The 22,614-nt window shown below is 36.6% G+C and overlaps 1 protein-coding gene across 3 annotated transcripts in view; it reads right to left on the minus strand.

Moving 5' to 3' along the window:
• Positions 1–22,614, minus strand: part of Epg5 (ectopic P-granules autophagy protein 5) — a 157,268-nt gene that overhangs the window by 55,199 nt on the left and 79,455 nt on the right. For all 3 annotated transcript variants that reach the window (XM_083136936.1, XM_083136937.1, XM_083136935.1), the window contains 4 exons: positions 11,386–11,528; positions 8,338–8,515; positions 3,255–3,449; positions 1,539–1,670 (listed from right to left, as the gene is read on the minus strand). In XM_083136936.1, coding sequence (XP_082993062.1) covers positions 1,539–1,670; positions 3,255–3,449; positions 8,338–8,515; positions 11,386–11,528 — 648 coding nt within the window. The remainder of the gene's footprint in view (positions 1–1,538; positions 1,671–3,254; positions 3,450–8,337; positions 8,516–11,385; positions 11,529–22,614) is intronic.

Consider the following 22,614-nt stretch of genomic DNA (forward strand, 5'->3'; position numbering starts at 1 on the left):
GGTGCAAAAAATGCAAATAAACATGCACTAAAAAGGTGCTAACAATGTAAATAAACATGCACTATAGAAAATCTCTTGCCTTGTTTTCTTTCAGATGCTGCAAAAAACATACATGTAAACAGATATTCGTCCCTCTTGCATCTCATGTAATATAATATGTAATACATGTCAAAGTTATGGTTCTGAATTCTTCCATACCGTATCAATCCCTAAGATTATATGTTTATTTTATTAAGTCTCTCGGAATGCTTCACGTTGACCAGGGCATTCACTTGTTTTTCTCAGTTGTCTCAACCTCTGAGGCATGTTTACAATGCACAGTGTTGTGCCATGCAAACCTCCTGAGCATTCAGGAAACAGGCAATACTTCTGATTATAGTGTCAGCAGTTTGCATGGTGGCAATTAAAAACACGATTCGGCATAGAGGAAGAGCTCGATGGCCTAGTGATATAGAGGTGAGACAAGCTGAGAAGGGACTGACTTTTGGGATTGGAGTTGAGAGAAGAGGTGGTTAGCAGAGCAGTAGGTCAGAAGTGGAACGACGCTCTGGTCGACAAATTGGAGAAGCTAACAGAGGACTTCGCATATTCTATTCCGCTTAATACTTCAGATAGACAGGTAATTATCCTAACACCCAGCCATGATTCAGGTTCAACGGTTCACAAAACCCAACGAGTGACCATTGTCTTTTCTGTAGTTTAGTTCCTTAGTGTGATTTTGTAACTTTCGCATTGCCAAGCGTTAACTCGTCCTGCCAATCACGAGTGCTCTCATCAGAGGATGAATGATGAGTAATATACATCACCCATTGATTAATTGGTTAACATTCTAGGTACTCATAAGATCCCACGAACTTTACGGTTCATTACGATACACACTATTTTACACCACTGCTATATAAATGAGAGAAAAATTACATTCTTTACATGTAATTACATGATATCTCAAATTTTCAACCTTGAAACTCCTTCTGTTTTCGGCAAGAATATTATTATACTCAGTAAAATTAACTCACAAGATACAATTGGACAATCTTTTAAGGCAACAGTATTTGATACACCACGTTCAAGATCATCTATACAGGGTGTCTCCTAAGTAATAGCGCAAACTGACACTGGTGAAAGTACATGATAATAGAAGCAAAAAAGTCTCAGTAAACATGGGCCTGCAAACGAGTTGTTTTCGAGATAATTGCGAATGTGTGATTACAAGCTGCCACTGACTTCATTGTTTGTAAACGTCATCCTAGTTCGTAAAATGATAATAATACAGTAAGAAAAGTGACTCCCACAGTACGATTAGACTGTGTTCTGATTGTATCCATCCTGTTTGATTACAACGCCATGTCTCGAAAATCTTATGTTTTGTAAACAAAGATCAAACCTCGGACTGCACAAGGAGTAAAGCAAAATTCGCACACATTATTAGCATTTTACCAAATAACATGCTTAAATGCATGTTATACAGACACTACAGATCTCTCTGGAATGTTTGTTACGCAATACAAATGAAATATACTAAAGTGCTATACATTTACCTCATGGAGTACGAGTTGACTATCCTCAGGAACAAGACCACAAACACTCAACGCTTTGCCAACCAGATCGATGAATTTTGATCTTTCACTCAACTTTGGACGGTGTTTCATCAGCCACTTGCTCACATCGAACTGCAAAACATCGCATGTATGTAATGTAAAAAAAATGCACAAATTGAAATAAATATACTGTAAAACAGCATCTCTCACTATTTCCAGGCTGCGCACACAGAGAGCAGATTGAAATACAGACAAGATAAACAAAGGAGCAGATGAAGAATATAATATCAAGTCATTAGAATTTATGTAAGTATAGAATATAGATAGATATTTGGAAAACAAGAAAACAAACACAAATGCATAATTGCAAAGAAATAAATATATGTGTAAATCATACAAGAAAAATCTTAATGGAAATACATAAGGACAGCAGGTTAAATGGGAGCAAGCAAGAAGATGGACCCCAATATTACGTTCCCAGATTTTACACTTTCCCGCATTTTAAGTTTATTCACCTTTGTTCCCTGCAAAATGTAAAACAGGGAATATGATGCAATAAGAATATGCATTATATATATTTTTTTAGATTACCACAAACGAAAAATGCTCTTATTTAGAATTTCACCTCAGTTTCTATTTATATTTTCATTAGCCGGCCCTCATGGCGGGGTGACTGGCGCATCACGTTACGACACCAGGGGTCTCGGATTCGAATCCCTGCCTGGGTATGGATGTTTGTGAGTGTTCATTCACCAATTTCATCAAGTCATCACTCATCCCCACCTCCGTAAATTAGCCAAACGTGGCACAAAAAGCGAAGTAAAATAAAGCAAATCAATAAACAATATATTTTCATTATTTGTACATTGATTTTAATTATGAATTAGTGAAATAGATTCAATATTTGAACTTATGGACCTTGCTTTCATGAGCACTGCCACTCAGCACTCTGCCACAGAGGCTGTTAGTTTTATCTACAGGGTGCGAGAGAAGTTCCTGTACTCCTACTTGCAAGTATCCTGATGTGACCATGTTGAAAACTGGCCAATATTCGCTTGTTTGGAAATGATTTACATTCCCTGCTTGGAATGTGACATAGAACGCTTGCGAGAAATTTGTGTCAGTTGTTTCACCATGCTCATGTGAGCAGACATAGTTACAGTGTGGATGCACAAACGACAAGACACAGGGCAAATGCCATAACGTAAAGTTCAATATGTACTATGTAATGTCAGTTAGAGCTACGGGGACTTCTCGGACACACTGTATAATCGAAAACATTTAAAGAAAGAAGAATGTGGAGCACAAATAAGTATGTATAGGTTAAGTAAAATGGGACCAAATGGAAAGTTTCAAGAAAACTGCATTGTGATCAATTTTATTTTCTTATACTATCTGCAATTTTTCTAGTTTGAGTCACATTGTTACTTCTTCAGGTAACAATTTATTTACTGGTGGAAATTTGGTGAAATTACACACATTTTCATTCTTCTATTGTGTTGTTACCTTTTAGCTGTTTTTACAGAATGTTTTCTCATGCAAACATTCTGTATTTGGACAGTAGTTGTTTCAGTTCATTTTGGTGGCTAATAAGGACTGGACCTACACTTTAATATGAGATCAGAACCACTGAACAATGTACCTCCACTGGGAATCAAACCTGTGACCTTTTGAACACAAGGCAAGAGCAGCCTCAAGATTAGGATAGGTACGCACCTTCGACAAGAGAACGAAGATCAGGTCAGGATCCTGCTGAGAAATATCCACAATTGTGTGATACATCTGGAGGAATACAACAGTGTTGGCTGACGTTGGAGTGAAGTGGGGAGCTAGCAGCCCACCAAGCTGAGGATGTTGGATTATGGTCGTCAGCAGCTTCAAGCATTGACTCTCCTCACCACAAATAAATAACTGAAATAAAAACAGGTGTATGTAGCAAGAGACAATGTCTCAAAGTTTTCCATTTCCATGCATGAAGTTTAGTTGTGCTTGTAGGTTCTCTTCATTGCTAAAATAACAAAAATTCATGATGCACATTATACTTCAAGATCGCTCTCACATATATCGGAATAATAACAATCTGAAATCAAAGAGTGATACATTAAATGTAGAACACACAGATTAAAAATACATAATATGGTAACACCTTTTCTATAGACATAAGATGAAATACACATCCCTAGTAAGGACAATGGAAATAGAACTAGACATTAGTAAATGTACAACATTATGTTCAATGTATATTTATAATACTTTAGAAGAGAGGAATGAAAGTAATGTCAACAGCATGCTGTTGTAATTACAATGTAGAATATAAATTTCATTATACAGGGTCATTCAAAAACATCTCCCTGGTTTTGTGATTTTATTGTGGGAATCGTATGAAGCATATCATCATTACGTGGGTGTACATCTGTGCCTGACATCTACAAGTTTTTATTCGAATAGTTCTGGACACCATCGGGTCCATGCTTCGCCGCTAGGAGCACAAAATGCAACATGGTGACATCTGGAGAGAATGGGATAGATTCAAGTATTGCAGCAATTGCGAGTCGTATTGCTTCATTCGTAGATGCTTTCAGACAATTCTCCAGATAGCTGAGGCTCTCGAATTGCCAGATTTGTTGATTTCTGTGATTCATTGGAAAGTGTCACAGACACAGTCAACAGTCTCGTTCAACACTGGTGGTCAGTAACTGTATTTCCCTTTTCATAGATAACCCATAGCCACGAATTGTTTGTACCCCTTACAAATACTTTTCTCCACAGGTGTCTCTTTTCTATTTTTCACACTCCACTGTTGTCATATGATTGTAACAGACTTTGTTTCGTGGAAACTGAAAGGCACAGAGTGCCTTCTTCCCTACAGTTGATATCCTGTTGCATTGCGTGCTTCATGGCGAAGTATCAAATCAGCTGTGTGTGGGATTATTAGAGTAAAAACTTGTGGAATAAGACAAAGATGTACCACCACATAATGAAACATGTTTCATAAGTTCCTCGCAATAAAATCACCAAACCAGGGACTTCTTTTTGAATAATCCTATACTTATTTTAAACACCCCTATTACTATGAATGATACAATTCAAAGAAATATCCCAAATTTACAAACTGCTTTAGGAGATGCCTCTTGCTATGGTTACAATGAGATATATGATGGAAGATTAGACTACTTTGCTTTTTGCAAAATCTGCCTTCAATAACAACAATGGCTGCTTTAAGAGATGTAAAGAAATGCCCTCAAACACCCTATCATGAATGACAGGGTGTGAAAGTGATAAAAAGAATGAATGTACACCCTCAATTCCATGGTGATGGTAGTTTCTACACAAACACCATAACGAACAGCTACACTTAGAGGCACTGAAAGCAGCTTTATCCAAGCTGACTAAGTCTACTAGTCAGAGTTCACTTGTCATCTTACAATATTCTTTCTGGGAAAGGATTACACTGTGTAGAAATTATTAATTCTGTAAAGTAGCTGCACAGATGTTTGTCTCGTAGTTTCTGTACAAGAGTCGATAGTTCATTACCTTACTGTTTGGCACACACGGGAGACATATAGGGTGAGTCAGAAATATGGCTACACCTTTGAAGTAAATGTAGTGTGTTACTGTACAACGTAGAGGGAAATGGTGAACATATATATAACTTGAAACTTTCTTTTCTCATTTCAGATAAGTGTTGCATGCCTGAGCTTACGTCATTAGTCAAAATGGTGCTGAACATGCAGCAGCATGTTACAGTTGGCAATTGCATACCAGAATGATCGTGAGACTGGCAAGATGTGATTTCAACGTAACATTGTTACCGTTGACTGTGGAAAAGTGGAGTAAATGACTGCTTACATGAAATTGTTGTTTACTTTAAGTCCACTGCTGTGCACACGGCCCTCACGATCATTCTGGTTTGCAATTGCCCATGCTGCAACTGTTTACTTACTGCAGCATGTTCAGCGCCATCTTGATTAATGATGTAAGCTTGAGCACGTGACACTTATCTGAAATGTAATATTGAAGTTTCATGTTTAATCCTTATCCGGGCAACCAGTGTCTATCAGACACTGTTGCTTATATTTTTTGTCACATACTTCAAACGATACTTCCTGCGAACGTGATATTTTTTGACTTTGTTTGTTTCTCTCTTTTTTCTCATTTCACAATATTTGATTTTCATAAAGTAGGTCAGGCGTAAAAAAATAGTTTCCATTTCACTTTCATAAATGGACAAGCAGTGTCTGTCAGACAAATGTTGTAATATTACTTGAATATGTATTAACAAACGTTTAATCAAAAATAAAGTATTTAATAAGACATCACATAAAAATAATATTAGCGATAAAATAGAAAAAATGAAAAATTTATGAGAAAATAAAACAATTTCCTCACACTACCTTCCGGCCTAACATGTTTTATATACTATGCTGCAAAAATTACAACAACATGGAATTATGATGATGATGATGATCAATACAAGAATTATGGACATAACAATGATGATTAGGTTAAATATCATGTTACTCGGTTGTTTCCACATCGATGAAAACTAAAAATCTCGCATTAGAAGGGCAAGACCCATTTAAAACAATGCAGTGTCCGACAGACACTGCTTGCCCAGATACGTTACAAAAATAGCTTGCCCCGATAAGGGTTAAATACCATTCACCATCTCCCTCTACGTTGTACAGTAACACACTACATTTACTTCAAACATGTAGTCATATTTCTGGCTCACCCTGTAATACGTAGAAATTTCAGCAAAAAATGCAGCCTTCACCAGGACTCGAATCCACATCTCTGGTATACCATTGACATTACTCTGATAAATTAAATACTGAGCATGGTATGCCAGAGACCCAGGTTCAAATCCAGGTCAAGCCTGTATTTTGTTTAAGTTTCTATGTAGTACATAAGCATAAATTCTAAATTAATTAATTTACTTATGTAAAGTGAGTATATAGTTGTCGTACATGGCCGTATTTAGAGCGGGGGTTTCTAGGGTTCAACCCCCCCCCCCCCGAAACTTCTGACATGTTGCATTAATGGATGTTCAGAAACCAAAATCTGTAACAAATTTTCAATTTTTTTTTTTTTTTCGAAGCATCACAAAAATACAAGGAGACAATGTTGAAACGATCGAGCTACAATTTTCATACATTTGGAATTCTGAAAGTTGAGTGAAACAGGATTTAATCGCAGCCCACCGGCGATCCCTCCATTATCACTTCTGCTGTCATCTTTCCAGTGTTGTTCCTGCGTCACAAGGAGTATAGACTGAAGATTCCCTTATGGTTGTCCCAAAATTCCCTTTCCAGCTTTTAAATTCCCCGTCCGATAAAGTCGAAAATAAATCCCCCTTGATAGGAGTTCAAACCTAGTACCTCCAGTTTCGTAGCGCATTACGTTGGCAATTGAGGTTACAATCCATGCACCAGGCTAAGCTTTTAAAGAGAATAACTGGTTCCACACTTTTCAAAATTCCAAAAATTTAATTTTAAAGTCAAACAACAAAAACTTTATGACTAAAATTTCCATCTAACTTTTAAAGTTTTTTCTTGAAGGTATCTAAAGTTTAATGACGAAGTAAAATAATTGTGCATTTCAGTACACAATGTATGAAACGTAAAAAAACAAAAAGAAACTTATGCTGGATATTCACTCATCTGCTGGATTGAGTAAGCCCCCTCAAGGATATAACAATAATATAATAATAATAATTATTAGTATTATTATTATGGAATAAAATTGTTTTATTATTATGAAATTTTAATTATTATTGTACAATTATTATTATTATTTCTATTATTCAAATTTCTGGTGATGCCCTGTGAATAATTATGAATGAACCCCCCAAAAAATTTTCCTGCCTACGGCCATGTTGTCGTAGACAACGTTTTGGTGGCAACTGCCCCCTTCTTCAGGTCATTAGTCATCCTAACATTCAACAATCCATACATATACCTTCATCCTTTCTAAATGACGAAGCTTTACGTATGCACGTAATAGCAGACTTCATGACCTGAAGAAGGGGGCAGTTGCCACCGAAACTTCATCTACGACAACTATATACTCACTTTACGTAAGTAATTTAATTAATTTTGAATTTATGCTTATATACGATAGTGAGTAAGTCGCACGGAACCAAAAAATGAACTATGTAGTACATCTCCTGGGGATGTTAAACAGTAAAGTAATTTACATCTGTAAGGTGAGAGAAACTAGGCACCATCAACATCAACATTGTCTCAAAGGCAAGATATCCTATTGGATACTGCTGGCAGAAACAACTCCACCCAGGTCAAACCATGACAGTGAAAAATCAGGCGAAACCAGGGCTGGCTCAATCCCGTTTCTTATTACATTACCATTTGCTAAAGTTCGATCTGTTTTATTGTCTAAATGCTCCCTGTAAAATGCCCCGCTTTGATTTAATCACTTTAGATACAAAAGGAGTGGTAAGAAGAATCTGCTACAGCAATGGCATGGTATGCCAGACACCCAGGTTCGAGTACTGGTTGAGCCTGCATTTCTTTGCTAAAAGTAGATAGTTGCATTGCTCAAAAGTGCCGCATTATGTTTTTCCAATCACGACAACTGCAATAGGAAAAGCTTTTGATTGATTGATTGATTTTGTATTTTAAGTCCATTTTATGGGATCCGAACCACCATAAGCCTTCACTGGGTATTGAACCCGGGACCCCTTGATTACATTGTTACCACTATGTCATCGTGAAGACTCCAATAGAAAAAGACAAAGAATGAAAAATGCTGAAAATAAGTTTCAATACAATGCACTAACCTGTCCTAAAATCTCTATGCATGAAGTAAGCAGCTGTTTTGTTGGAGGATAATACAATGTGTCATCATTAAACAGTGTAGTCATGTGATAAAACAATGTCACTCCAACTTCCTGTAGATGAGCTATGAACTCCACATCGCCTCCAAACTTGCACTGTTGGTGTTCATTTGCAAGTATCCTTAAGGAAGAAAAAGAAATTGCTTACCACAACTTTGGTAATGGAGTTATCCTACACATTCTTTGTAAAACACACAACACAAATAAATCGGGTAAGTAAGAGTATTGTTAAAAGTTTACCTTGCACAAATTTATTATAGTTAGGGACCTTGATTTTTTCCAAATGTGATAACAGCAAAAATGTTACTTGTTAAAAAAAAAAGTGTTTGTGTATGTTGTTCATGCATCAAATTACGAAATAATTCCAAATTTGCAAAAAAAATTCAAATTGTGGCATTTTTTGCTAATTTCAGCACATTATGTCTAAAAACTGAAAAATACCATGAAAATCAAACATTCATGCATTTTAGGCTTAAAAAATAACTAACTAACTAACTAACTCTCTAGCCTTCTTAAACCCGAAGGTTCATGGCTGCAGCAACACAGGCCTTCCATCTGTCCCTATCTTGAGCAAGATCTATATACTCTTTTCCATCCCTACAGATTTCCCTTAGGGCCATCTCGACATTGCTTAAAAAATAAATGTACTTTATTTCTCCAAACTTTATCTAGAAAAATCATTCTTCAACTGTTCCATCTCAGTATATATAGTTATCAACCATTTTTCAACTTATAGGTATAACTGAAGGGGTTAACGCAAGAAGGGCATACCCCACAATTCTTTAAAACAAAGAACAATAACAACAAATCCCCTTCTTTTGTTCTGAAATTCAACATCTGACTTAATAGATTATAACACAATGGAAGTTACTCTCCATATCACATAAACTTGTAGTTCTCGCATAGGATGGTAGATGGAATCAGCTTCCAACGTAAGTATGAATATCACTTTTTGCCAGAGTGTGATGGACCCTTCTTGTATAAAACATCTTCAATTACAAAAGAAGTTAAAGTTCTTGCAAATAACTTGTTGAAATCATATTATCAGCTTTTTGTCTGAATTTGTCTAAATTGAAGAAATTATTTAAAATGAACTTGAATCTCTTTCTTTTAACTTTTAGGAAACGCAGCCCTGCGTGCCTGTATAGCGTCTGTTGACCTGGCCTTTTCGAGCGTACGCTTTTCAAACTTGTGCGAAGTACCAAAAAAATTGTAGTTCAAGAATTAATTGTCATAGACAGATGAAATCGGTTTTGTTTTCTTTCTTAAAGAAAAGGCTTTTAGGGGAGGTAAAATTTATACGTTGTGCCTTCCAATAATGAGCGAAAAATTGAAATTTTTCAAAATAAATCTGTCACAGGGGCTCTGTGACCTCCACAATAGACCAAAGTGAATAAAAAAAAATAGTAGGTAGCAGTGGCACATTCCTACAATCATGCAAAGATTTGTTGAAAATAGGCTGATACTTCTTGTGAAAAAATAATAACAATATATAAGAGCGGCAGTGTTGACAGGTTACGGAATATTATATTACGAGGGTCACTATTTATATTTTGAGCCTAACAATGAAAAAACAGGAATTTGGCATTGAAAACTGCTTTGTTGTTTTTCGAAGTATTCTCCTTTATGGTCAATACACTTTTGCATTCGTTCGAACCATTTGTCAAAGCAGTTTTTCCAATCTTCTTGAGACACCTCCATAATATGGTTTTTGAACGCATCAACAGCGTCTTCCGCCGACGAAAATCGTTGTCCACGCAATTTATTCTTGAAATTCGGGAACAAGAAGTCATTGGGTGCCAAATCAGGACTGTACGGCAGATGACCCATCAATTCGATTTTTTGACTGTTCATAAAGTCGGTTGTTAGACGAGATGTGTGACAGCTGGCATTGTCTTGATGAAGAATGATCCGACGGCATTTGTTTGTTTTCCGTATTTGATCGAAGACCTCTGGCAAACAAATTGTTGTGTACCATTCAGAGTTGACCGTTCTAAGTTCCTCTAAAGGCACAGTTGCCACATGACCAGTTTTCCCGAAAAAACAGGTGACCATTTGTTTCAATCTGCTTCGAGCGCGAACAACTTTTGTTGGATTGGGTTCATCTTGAAACACCCATACAGTCGACTGCTGTTTACGTTCCGGCTCATATGCATATATCCATGATTCGTCACCTGTTACAATCTTATATACGTCTTTTGAAGCACCACAATTGTATTTATTGAGCATTTGTTTGCACCAATTGACGCGAGCGTCTTTTTGAGTTTTTGTTAAATTGTGTGGGATCCAACGAGAACATACCTTTCTCACAGCTAAATGATCATGTAATATTTTATATATGCTGGTGGAACTAATGCCTATGGTTGCCTCAATCTCACAGTATGTCACATGACGATCTTGCAGTATTAGGTTTTGCACAGCATCAATGTTTTCTTGAACAACAACTGATTTTGGACGACCTTCGCAAATCTCGTCGGTGAGCGAATGGCGCCCACGATTAAATTCGTTATACCAGTGTTTCACAGTGGCAAAGGATGGGGCTTCATCGCCAAATGTGGAAGTAAGTTGATCGATGCACTCTTGTCTTGATAATCCACGTCGAATATCGTAAAAAATCATCGCACGAAAATGTTCACGAGTTAATTCCATTTTATTGTTGTCGCGCAATCTCCAAGGCAACATAAACAACACAAATGAAGCTATTGACAAAACATTTGAAGTACGTTATGGTTAATAATGCCAGACGATTCCGTGCAAACGTCAAATCGTGCCTAACTTCAATCAGTGTTGCCAAGGCTCAAAATATAAATAGTGACCCTCGTATTGGAGATAAAATTATATTTATTACTTGTGATTAATTTCTGATTTTGATATAATATTAATTACTATATTTATTATACCTGCATACTCGATATAGGATACATGAAATATCCACTAAATGTTAAAGTCTCTTACAGATGGATAAATTCAAAGAAAAATATGATAACTTACGATACGACATTTTCTATGAACACACTAGAGCTGCACACTTTCTGTGGAGGAGGTGCCAGTGACCTATTAAGCAGGGTCTCATATTCACTTCTGTTCTGTTGAATTTGGTGTTCCACACCTTCGTTAATGCGACTTTCACAGAACTGGAAGAGAAAGATTACATGTAGCAGCAACTGTATATAAAGTGCAAAACATTTCTTCTATACATAATTTAAAACTAGGGATTGGACTTTATGAAACTATTGTCAATCCTGAAAAACTACTAATACAAAAACTTGACCCATATTCTACCAATCTAATATAAAATTGCAAATGTTCATTGGGGGGGGGGGACTTGCAAGGTTAATTAACCTCCTTAATTTCGAGTTTTTGTTTTAAGTCCACTTTATGCACATACAGGCTAATCAGGACTGGATTCACAGTTCAAAATCGAACCTGAATGACTGCATGCCTCCACCAGGTATCAAACCTGGGACCCCTTGCTTTTAAGGTGACATTACCACTATGACAGTGGAAAGCCACAACCTCTGTAATTAATGGATTAATGGGACTTGCCTTTGATAACTTGCGACATTTACTTTAAAACACATCGACATATGAATTATATATTTCTATTCATAGCGATAACAAAATTGCAGAATTTTGCACTAAATTACAGGTTGTTCATAGATCCATCAAACTGGTAAAACTATCAGTGAATTTACCCACAAACATATCCATCAATATACCTGCATCAACCAATACCGATAGTGTACCAAATAATCTGTCCAAACCCTATTAGAAATGTAGAAATGTTCATCAAATTTCTAAACTCTGATAAATTTCAATGACTCTTTCTTTTCTGATTGAAATTAGCGTCATTTGAGCCCTTGGTTTCTTGAAATAATGGCATGGTCATGTGCTGATGAGAGTAATTTGGATATTTCTCTAAATAGCCTGCAACTCAGTGAAACATTTGCATTTTAATATCAGTGGAATATCAGAGGTATTGATAAATTTCACATTGGTACTTAATCAGCATTAGCAAAAATTGTCCAAGTCTCTGCTCTGTACGTAACTATTGGCACATAGTATGTGTTGTATATAGGTACACCCCTGTTCCATGTTAATCCTCGAATGCTTTGATAAAGTCCACCACCCATTTGTCCTCTTCGGTTTACTTCCTCATCTATTCTTCCACTTCTCTCAATTATGCTTCCTAGATATTTTGAAACTCTCCACTACCCTTAACTCCTCCGTGTCCATCTTTATTCTTGGTTCATTTCTGGCTCTGTTTCTTGTTGTTATTAGCACCTCACTCTTTTCTGCACTGAATTTCATTCCTGCTCATCTGATTTCCTCATTCCAACTATCAAGCTGTCTGTACTACTTCTTCGCTGCTTACCATATTACTAAGTCATCAGCGAACAACAAGGCCTTCATCTCTTCCTCTCCTATCTTCTTCCCCACCTATTTGTTAATTACATCCATTGTAATTATGAAGAGCAGTGGGAAAAGAGCACTTCCCTGTTTTAGTCCATTACTTATACTTAGAGGCACATATTTTTGGTAAATAAAAAAGCCAAATTTCGGTACAAAAACAGAGTCAATTTCGGGTTCAAAAGTGGCAAATAAAATGAAATTTCGCTGTTATAGCGGTGAAAAAGCGCCATATAAAATGAAATTTTGGTTTTAAAAAATGTGAATATAATCCCAAATTTGATTTAAAAACTGCACTATTACACAAAATAAACATATCCCTTCTAATAGTACATTAAATCATTACCAGAATATTAAGTTTAGTCGTGTATAAAGGAGTTCATTTTTGCTTCTAAAATATGTACAGCAGAATTAATCAATTTTCCGTGAATTGCATAACTCACAGGATGATACTTCAGACTTCAGAAAGTGTCGCGTCGGTATATAAACAGTAAATTTCGTGTTTAAGAGTCTATTTCACATTTTGCAGTTCATTTCGCATCATTTTGTGACAAAACAGGTATGACCGCCTACCTATTCTCGTAGCACTTCTCGCAACTTGAGAATCGCAGGGGACCAACTTCCTTACTTGGATTTTTACCTTTCACGCTTAAACCACATACGCTAACTCATGAAAAATGTCAAAAACAAGTCTGGTGTTAGTAAATTCAGATTTTTATTAATTTTTACATGCAAACATGCTTGAAATTTTTTAGAAAACAATCCGATTAACATGCATCGCATAAACTTACAACCCCGGCTTCCATTCAACCAAGCCACAGATATCTCCACCCTCCTATTCCTCTATTTTATACAATGCGATTGCCAATATGACTTTTCTTTGCAGCGCTGTCAAAGTTATAATTTGTACAGCGTGATTGCCATTGTAGTTTTTTTACACATTGCTGGCAAAGTTGTAATTTGTACAGCGTGATTATTTTTATATACAACATATTCAACTAGAGAACTTATGATCTGTCATAAATTCCCCGGGGTTGGGAAATTTGACTTTCTTACTGAGAATCAAGAAGAAATGTCAAATACTTCATGCATTACTAAAATTATGACATTGTCTGCATGCAAGAAGTTAGTTACAAAACAAACACCACATAAACAAAGATATAACATGTAAGTTTATGACAAAATATCAGATTCATATATTAAATAACTTAACATGCATAAACACAAAACAGAATACACATGTGTACAGTGTGTATGCATAATCGCAGAACCAAATTTGTACAATTTTCAAGAATAAACACAAAACAACACACGTGCAGTTTACATGCATCAGTAAAAAAAAAGAAAACACATCATGTACAATTTGCATGCAGAGATAAAATCATAACATATGCATCTCGCATACATAAATTAGCATGCATACATTCATAACATGCAATAGACAACATGTATGCACAAACTCCACATATCACAAATATGGTACCACTATAATTTACAATTTGTTATCATGCTCTTAATAAATATCGTTAGACAGCATCATGCAACTGCTCTAAACCTAACTCATGAAGTTGCAAATCGTTACGCATGCTTAAAAGTTTGTTTATCCAAAGTTTTTGTTTGTCCAATGAACAATGCCAAACTTTGATATTTTTTACGGAAATATTTGCAATGTCTTTTCCAGTGTTGCAGCATATGGCTTTCACTGTGTTATCATCATGAATTTGCATACAGACAAAAGGACCTTGGTATAAATTACAATATTTTTTTATAATGCAAGTGATAGTGTCACTTTGAGGATGCAGTTTTATGAAGATCAGATCGCCTTGCTTTACTGGAATTTTTGTTGCTTGTTTTTCATGCTGTTTTATAATATGTTTTTGTCTCTTATTGAAACTACATGTTTCTGCCATAAGCAGCTTATTTTTCCACGTCTATACATCAGGAATGCGATCCGTTAGTACTTTTTTACAGATATTTTGAGGTTCAATATTTAGCCTGAGTTCTATAGGAGCATAACCTGTACAGGAACAAATTGAATTATTTAACAGATGTAAAATGGCAGCAACATGGCTAGACCATTCCTTATGTTTACCATTGCAAAATATACACATCAATCTATTTATTTCCTGGTGATATCTCTCCACTAAGTTAGCACTTGGATGATAACTGGGTATGTAAAAAATTTTTACATTGAGAGCATGCATACCTTTTGTAAAATGTTCTGCACGAAATTGTGGACCATTGTCACATATAATGATTGTTGGTATTCCCAAATGGATGAAGTAAGAATGTGTTAGTTTTCTAGTTACGATGGAAGCTGTACTATTGCCAATACGATATGCGACAAGATAACGGCTAGCAGAATCTAATACTGTTAGTAAATATTTTTCACCTTTGGAGGAACGTATGAATGGACCTTGTAAATCAATAAATAATATTTCACCTGGTTTTGAGGGTTTGTGCATGATTTCCAGATACTTAGGAGGATGTTTATCTGGTTTATTTTTCATGCAAATTTCACAATCAGTGATGTAAGATTTTGTGTCTCTTTTCATATGAGGCCAGTAAAATATTTGGTAAATTTTACCGAGTGTCTTGTCTGTACCAAAATGACCACCTTGATCATGATACTTGTGCAGTACAAGATTTACTAATGATTGAGGCACGCATATTCTTATCCGGTTTGGATTGTGAAAATCTTTGATGGTAAGTAGATCATTGTGAATAAGGTATATATTCTTCCAGTTTCGATGTTTGCTCTGTTGTGAACTTTCACAACCAGCGAGAACAGATTTAACACCACTGCAGTACGGATCACTATTTTGTTCATTAACAAAATTGTTTTTATCACATATTAATGACTCATCAAGATACTCAAAGTTATTCATGAATATGAGTTCATTATCATGGTCATTAAAAGATCGGCTCAACAGGTCTGCCAAGAGGTTTTCTTTACCTCTACAATATTCGACATGGAATGAGTACTGTTGTATTTGAATAAACCATCTAGTCAGCCTATTGTTCCAAGTGTGTGCAGATTCTAACCACGTGAGGGATTTATGATCTGTGATAACAGTAAATTTTCTACCTAACAACAGTGATTTAAATTTGTCCAGTGTAAAGAGTATTGCTAACACTTCTACTTCAGTGGACGTATATGATTTCTCGAAAGGTTTCAAAATCCTTGACACGAATCCAATCGGACGCATCTTGTTGTCTACCAGTTGAAAACAATATTCTGCAATGCCTATATTTGATCCATCAGTTTGAACAAAGAATGGTTTGTTCAAATCTGGATGGTAAAGCATTGTTTCTGCAATAATGGACTGTTTCAACAACTCAAAGGAGCATTGTGCACTTTCATCCCATTCCCACTTTTTGCCTTTTTTCAATAACTGGTACAAGGGATGTGCCATGATGGCATAATCTTTAACATATTTTGATAGCCAATTGAAACTTCCCAAGACTTTCTGCAGTTGCTTGATATTGCAAGGGACAGGTAAGTCTTTTATGGCTTGAACATACTTGGGAGATTTCTCATAACCCTGTGCACTGATAGAATGCCCTAAAAATTCCACCTTGACTTGACAAAACCTACATTTGTCCAGTCTCAGTGTCATGTTGGCATCTTGTAACTTGTCAAAAATAAGTCTTAAGTGAAAAAGATGTTGTTCGAAAGACGTGCTTTTGACAATTACGTCGTCTACATAACATACTGTAAAAGATTCCGTACCTTCCAAGGTTCGTGTCAGAGCATTAATGAAAGCAGACGTTCCATTGATTGATCCGAACACTACCCTTGTGAACTGGTAAAGTTTTCCCTGAAAACTGAAAGCAGTATACTTTCTTGCTTTGGGGTGTAAGGGGACCTGCCAGAAAGCATTAACCAAATCTAGGGAGGACAAACATTGACATCCATGGAAACTCATTAAGAGTTCATTTATGTTCATAGGATGTAATTGCTCAAGCTTGACATGTTTGTTGATATTTCTTTGATCTAAGCAGAGACGAATGCCTCCTCCGGGCTTGACTACAACTAGGAGAGGACATAGGTACTCTGATTCAGAATATTCAATAATGCCTAAGTTGAACATTTGTTCTATTTGCCTGCCAACTTCATCCCTATATGCTAATGGTATTGGATAGTTTTTGTTAACTATTGGTGTGGAAGTATCCAGTTCTATTGTGTGTGCATACTTGTTACAGAGACCTGGTAATTCAGAAAACAATGTTTTATATTGTTTTAACAACTGAACTAAAGCTATCCTTTGTGACTCATTTAAATGTTCACACTCTTTAACCCTTCTCCACAAGTCTTCATCAGAAGGATGAGAGGATGACCGTGGGGATATGTTAGATACAGAAGGTCTGAAATCTAACTCTTCTTCCGGACAACTTTCATTTGAGACAGCGATAAATTTGGAGAATTTGCTTCCTTCGCTCGATTCCAAGAGTAAGCCTCGCTGGACAAAGTCTAAAGTACTATCAATATTGTATAGGACATCTAAACCGAGAATAATGTCTACTTGTAAATGTCTGACTACCTGGAATTTAATGTAAAAGGAAAGTCCACAAATTTCAACGTTCAAATGAGTGGAACCTATTAGTTTGCCTTTCCTTTTCCCTGTATAATCAACTAATTTAATTCCCGTAACTGGCAATAGCCGTGGTTTAGAAGCCTGAGTACAAATAGACTTCCACAGGGTTTCCGAGAGAACACTGACCTCAGCGCCACTATCGAGTAAAGAAGTATATTCCTTATTGTTTATTCTTACTTTTATGTGAGCAGAAGGTTTACGCTTGCTATTAGTATTTATGGGTTGCTTACAATTTTTGATTTCTGCACTGCAATCTATTTCATCACATTCACTTAAGTTTATAAAATGAATAGCAGGATTTATCCCATCAATCACATCACCTGCTTTTTGACATGAGCTCGTAACTAGTTTAACGAGTTAAACTGGTGTATGTCTGCCTGGACTGTGATTTCATTTTGATTGACATCATTGAACAGACCTTTTTGTTTCAAGAAATCAAAAACTACATTCATCCCAGACTTTGACCAATGAATTAAATCAATTCGGCCATTCCTTGGATTTCCTAAGTGTTTTTCAAATAGATCTAGTTTTATACTAGAATCTGCATTCAAAAACAGATCACTAATATTCACTACAATGAGATTCTCATCATTCCCTAACTCCATTAGAAAATTATTCCACTGACTCCACTTACTCCACAAATCAGGATTGTCAGCAGTTAACAACTTTGGGATTGGTGGTAATGTGAGTAATATTAACTGATTCGTTAAAGGTAATAACTTGTGTATTAAACCTTTGAGGTCACTTTTCATTTTGTGTATGTCTGCCTGGACTGTGATTTCATTTTGATTGACATCATTGAACAGACCTTTTTGTTTCAAGAAATCAAAAACTACATTCATCCCAGACTTTGACCAATGAATTAAATCAATTCGGCCATTCCTTGGATTTCCTAAGTGTTTTTCAAATAGATCTAGTTTTATACTAGAATCTGCATTCAAAAACAGATCACTAATATTCACTACAATGAGATTCTCATCATTCCCTAACTCCATTAGAAAATTATTCCACTGACTCCACTTACTCCACAAATCAGGATTGTCAGCAGTTAACAACTTTGGGATTGGTGGTAATGTGAGTAATATTAACTGATTCGTTAAAGGTAATAACTTGTGTATTAAACCTTTGAGGTCACTTTTCATTTTGTGTAGCTCTGTATATCTCAAAAAATCATTGGTGCCAATAAGCAATATCACTTTATTACCAACTTTGGTATCTGGACAGATCTTTTGAGATAGGTTGGAAATAGTTTGGCCGCTAGTACATAACCCTATGTTCCGTTTACCTAGTGAATCATATGAAACAGTGTAGTTTGCCAAGGTTTCTGCTACGCGGATCATCATGGAATCACCTAGCAAATGAACATTATTGTACAAGGGTTCAATGACCCGTGCTTCGGTATTTGTTTTGACTGAATTGTAAAATTTTTTGTGTGTGTGATTAAGATTACTAGAGTTGAGTTGTTGCAAAGGAGGATTAGCAGGTACACTCATGACACCTCCCTCTCGACATGAGCGACTTACTCGTTTCCCGAAAAAGTAGACTTATTAGCATTGGCGATTACATTTCTTTTCGAGTTACGCTGTGTGCTGGAATGATCAACAACCTCGCACTTGAGTTCGTCACCTCTGTCTTTAGACTGATCAGTATATTTAGTTTGAATAACTGCTACGTTTCTATTATTATCAAAGTTTTTAGTTCTACTGTTAAATACTGCCTGTGGCCTTTCACGTAATGAAGTTTTGCTAAGGGCTTCGGAATTTTCTATTACCGTGATGGCTTCACTCAGCTCGGTAACAGGTTTGCAACGTCCCCCCGGTTGGACACCAGTCGTCAGAAAGTTACTCCGCTACTCCTTTAGTCGGGAACATGAGAATGTGCAAATAATCAGGGCTTGCTGGGTAGAAAAGAAAACACAACACTGTTTTCAAAGTTAAAACGCAGTTTTATAAACGCGTATATTTCATAATCACTTACCAGTACAACACTAGAACATTCACTACTAACGTTGGTATATTCCCTCACATAAAGCGAAAGTCAAAGAACATAATTAATTGTTTACTTTCAACTTATCGGCAAGAAGAAAACTCGAAAAACCAAAATCTATACTTCAATTCCCTCCGTTTCCAAGTTCTTATTATTTTTCACCTTCAATTGTTTTTCAAACTCCGTCTGTCGTCAGGTGAGAAACATTCAGGTTAGTTCACTTCCTCTGCTGACATGAGAAAGTGACGTCAACACGAACAGATTATGACGTATTTATAAACATCTATACCAGTTCCATACACAACTGTATAAATCTAACTATAGTTGTCTGTGACAACTTGCACATTATTTGAGGTAAGAAACATTTTAAAAATCTTAACGTATTACAAATATAAAACCTTAAACTCTCAGGTTCGTTACAATTGCCCCTCGTCCGGGGAAAATTTTTGAAGAAATTGTTATTTACATGTTCTGAAAAAATTTTCAATACACAATGAAACTTTAAATACAGAAATTATCTTGACACTAAGTCAACTTCTCCAACCAATGCTTCTCTTCATTCGACAACAACTCAGAAGGAACGTAGTTTGTAGTATCCAAAACAGAATACAATCCAGGATAGTTAATCAGCCAATAAACAGTGAATTCAGGCGATGATTTATTCGATGATGGTTTAATATAACAGCAGGATTCCATATATCTAGTTTCTTCTCCAGAAAGACTTTGTAGAAAACGGTATAGGGTTCGATAAGCAATGAACTGTATCAGTACTTTCCTATAGCACATCAAACTCAACACTCTTCTTGCTTCTGGGCTTCTAGAATAATGCCTTTAAATTCCACACCAGCAATATAATAACTCCTGCTTATAGGAATCTATCCAAATATTTACTATATGGACCTTCTCTGAGAGGTCTACGGATTTATACATCCCGATTCTATCCTCATTCTGGACCTTTCGGATGTACCGCACTAAATATATATATATATCTGGAGAATTCATCCTTCATTTGAACAGGAGTGGTAACAAACAACACATCAACTGCATTTTTCTTAATACTGATTTCTGCCTGGTGCAGTTTTTAGAAAAAGCATACGCCAGAGGAAGTCAGAACCAAAACCTTCTTAAATGAATCGTTTGGTGCTCAAATTCAGACCATCGATTTCCAGTTCTACTTGTCTACCATCTAACACTCTCTTCTTGAGTCTTCCGGAAAATACACCAGTTTCACATACGGAATTTGTTTGCACTTGACTGCCTGAAGATACATTTTCGGTCAGCAAGAAGAATTTACATCCTTGTATTTTACGTCCCGTCGAGTTCACTTGCCTAAACGAAGAGGAGGCACTTAGTAAAGGTCGACGTTTGTTTGACATGATTGGGATCGCTGGTTGTGCAGAAACTCTCTGGTAGTCTTCACTGCTTCTTCCCGCTCTGAGGCAACGTCATGTCTTGGTGAGAAGGAACCACAATTGTCACCTCTACGTGGTGGAGAGTACCGTCTGAGCGGACTACGGCTACGTCGTTCTTCGTAACGCCATCTGTCTGGAGAATTCTGCTCTTGTTCTGGACGAGGCCTGTAGAAATTGCTCTGTCTTTGGTTTTGATCTTGGTTGAAACCTCTCCTGCCCAATCCTCTGTTGAATCTTCGAGGTCGTGAGAAATTTCCTCCTCGACTCTCTGAATTCGTCTGGATATTCCGGATCTTAAAACTTTTATTGCCTGCAGCCTCTTTATTCTTAGGGTCTTCTTTATTCTTCCAGGCATCAGGGTCATCATAAATATCGAAGTCCTTTAAGAAGTGTGTCAATTCATCCACACTTCGTGGAGCATGCGCCAGACAAAGATTCCGAATGCGATACGGCAACTGTCCAATGATCAAATTAAGAACTTCGCTCTCATTAAAATTGTCAGCTAGGTTTCTGTACGCTGCGTAGACACTCCAGGCAAAACTCTCTAAGTTGTCGTGGACCAGGCGAGAATACCTTCGGTTCCTCACAGCCGCTAGTTGTCTTTGTTTTGCCTTTTCTGATGCAAATTCATCCTTAAAGCGTGCGCAGAAATCAGCATAATTCACAAAGTTGTCCATATTACCAGCTAACCAATGCTCAGCCTTGCCGGTGAAAACCCGAGGTAATAATTCCAATCTATAGTGCTCAGGCACTTGCATTAAGTCAAAACTGACATTTAATTCACGCAGATATCGTTCGGCAGATTGAGCTTCGATATCGCCTTTAAACTTCGGAATGTTCGCGATATCAGCCATTCTGGGCATCTTAAACTCTGTTCTACGTCGAGGAGAAAAACCGTCATTACTATCCTTTTCTCTAGGCCTCTTGCATCTATCAGAAATTGTGGTATTACCGGGGAAGAATGGGTTTGGAAGTACAACAGGAGGTTCATAGGCAGTAGCTTCTGGGTTCAGTCCTCGGATTGGATCAGGCACTATATCAGAAGAGGTTTCTGGTCGAATCTGTAAATTATGGATCTTTTCCTGCAGTTCACTGACCCTACTTATAATTGTAACTGTCTGTTCCTGAATTTCTTGGCGAAGAGATACTTTCATCTTTTTAGCCTTCTCATGGAGAAAATTAACCTTTTCTCCAGATTCCTTTATTTCAACTTTCTGTCCTTGCACTATATTTTCTATGAGTTCTGTTCGTTCACCAAAGGTTTGTAGTGCTACATTAAAAGACTCTACAGAACTCTTTAATTCTTGAACTATCTGTGGAGGGTCACATTCAGATTCTCTTCCAGACTGGACAATTTCAAGGCAGGTTTCCATATTCTTCTTCAATTGCTCCTGTTCCTTCTCTATCCGTCCTTGACGAACTGTTAAGAACTCTAGCTGCTCTTCCACAATTTCCTTTACCCTTTCGTCCACCTTTTCAGTGACTTTAATGCTAAGTTTTTCTATCTCTCCTCTGATGCTCTCTACCTGTTGAAGTTTATGTTGAGAGAATAGAGCCTGTAACTCTGACCTTAGTTTTATATCTTCCTGTATCCTCCTTTCTTCCTGGTTTTCAATCAATGCACGGAAAATATCTAAGTCTTCTTTTCTCTTTCTCTCTTCCTCCTCTTTCTCTTTCCTTCTCTTAACTTAATCCTCTTCTTTTTCCTTCTTTCTCCTTTCCTCTTCCTCCTCTTTCTCTTTCCTTCTCTTTTCTTCTTCCTCTTCTTTTTCCTTCTTTCTCCTTTCCTCTACCTCCTCTTTCTCTTTCCTTCT

Source organism: Lepisma saccharinum, chromosome 15 (assembly GCF_977018435.1).
Source record: "Lepisma saccharinum chromosome 15, izLepSacc3.1, whole genome shotgun sequence".
In the NCBI taxonomy this organism is placed as follows: domain Eukaryota; kingdom Metazoa; phylum Arthropoda; class Insecta; order Zygentoma; family Lepismatidae; genus Lepisma; species Lepisma saccharinum.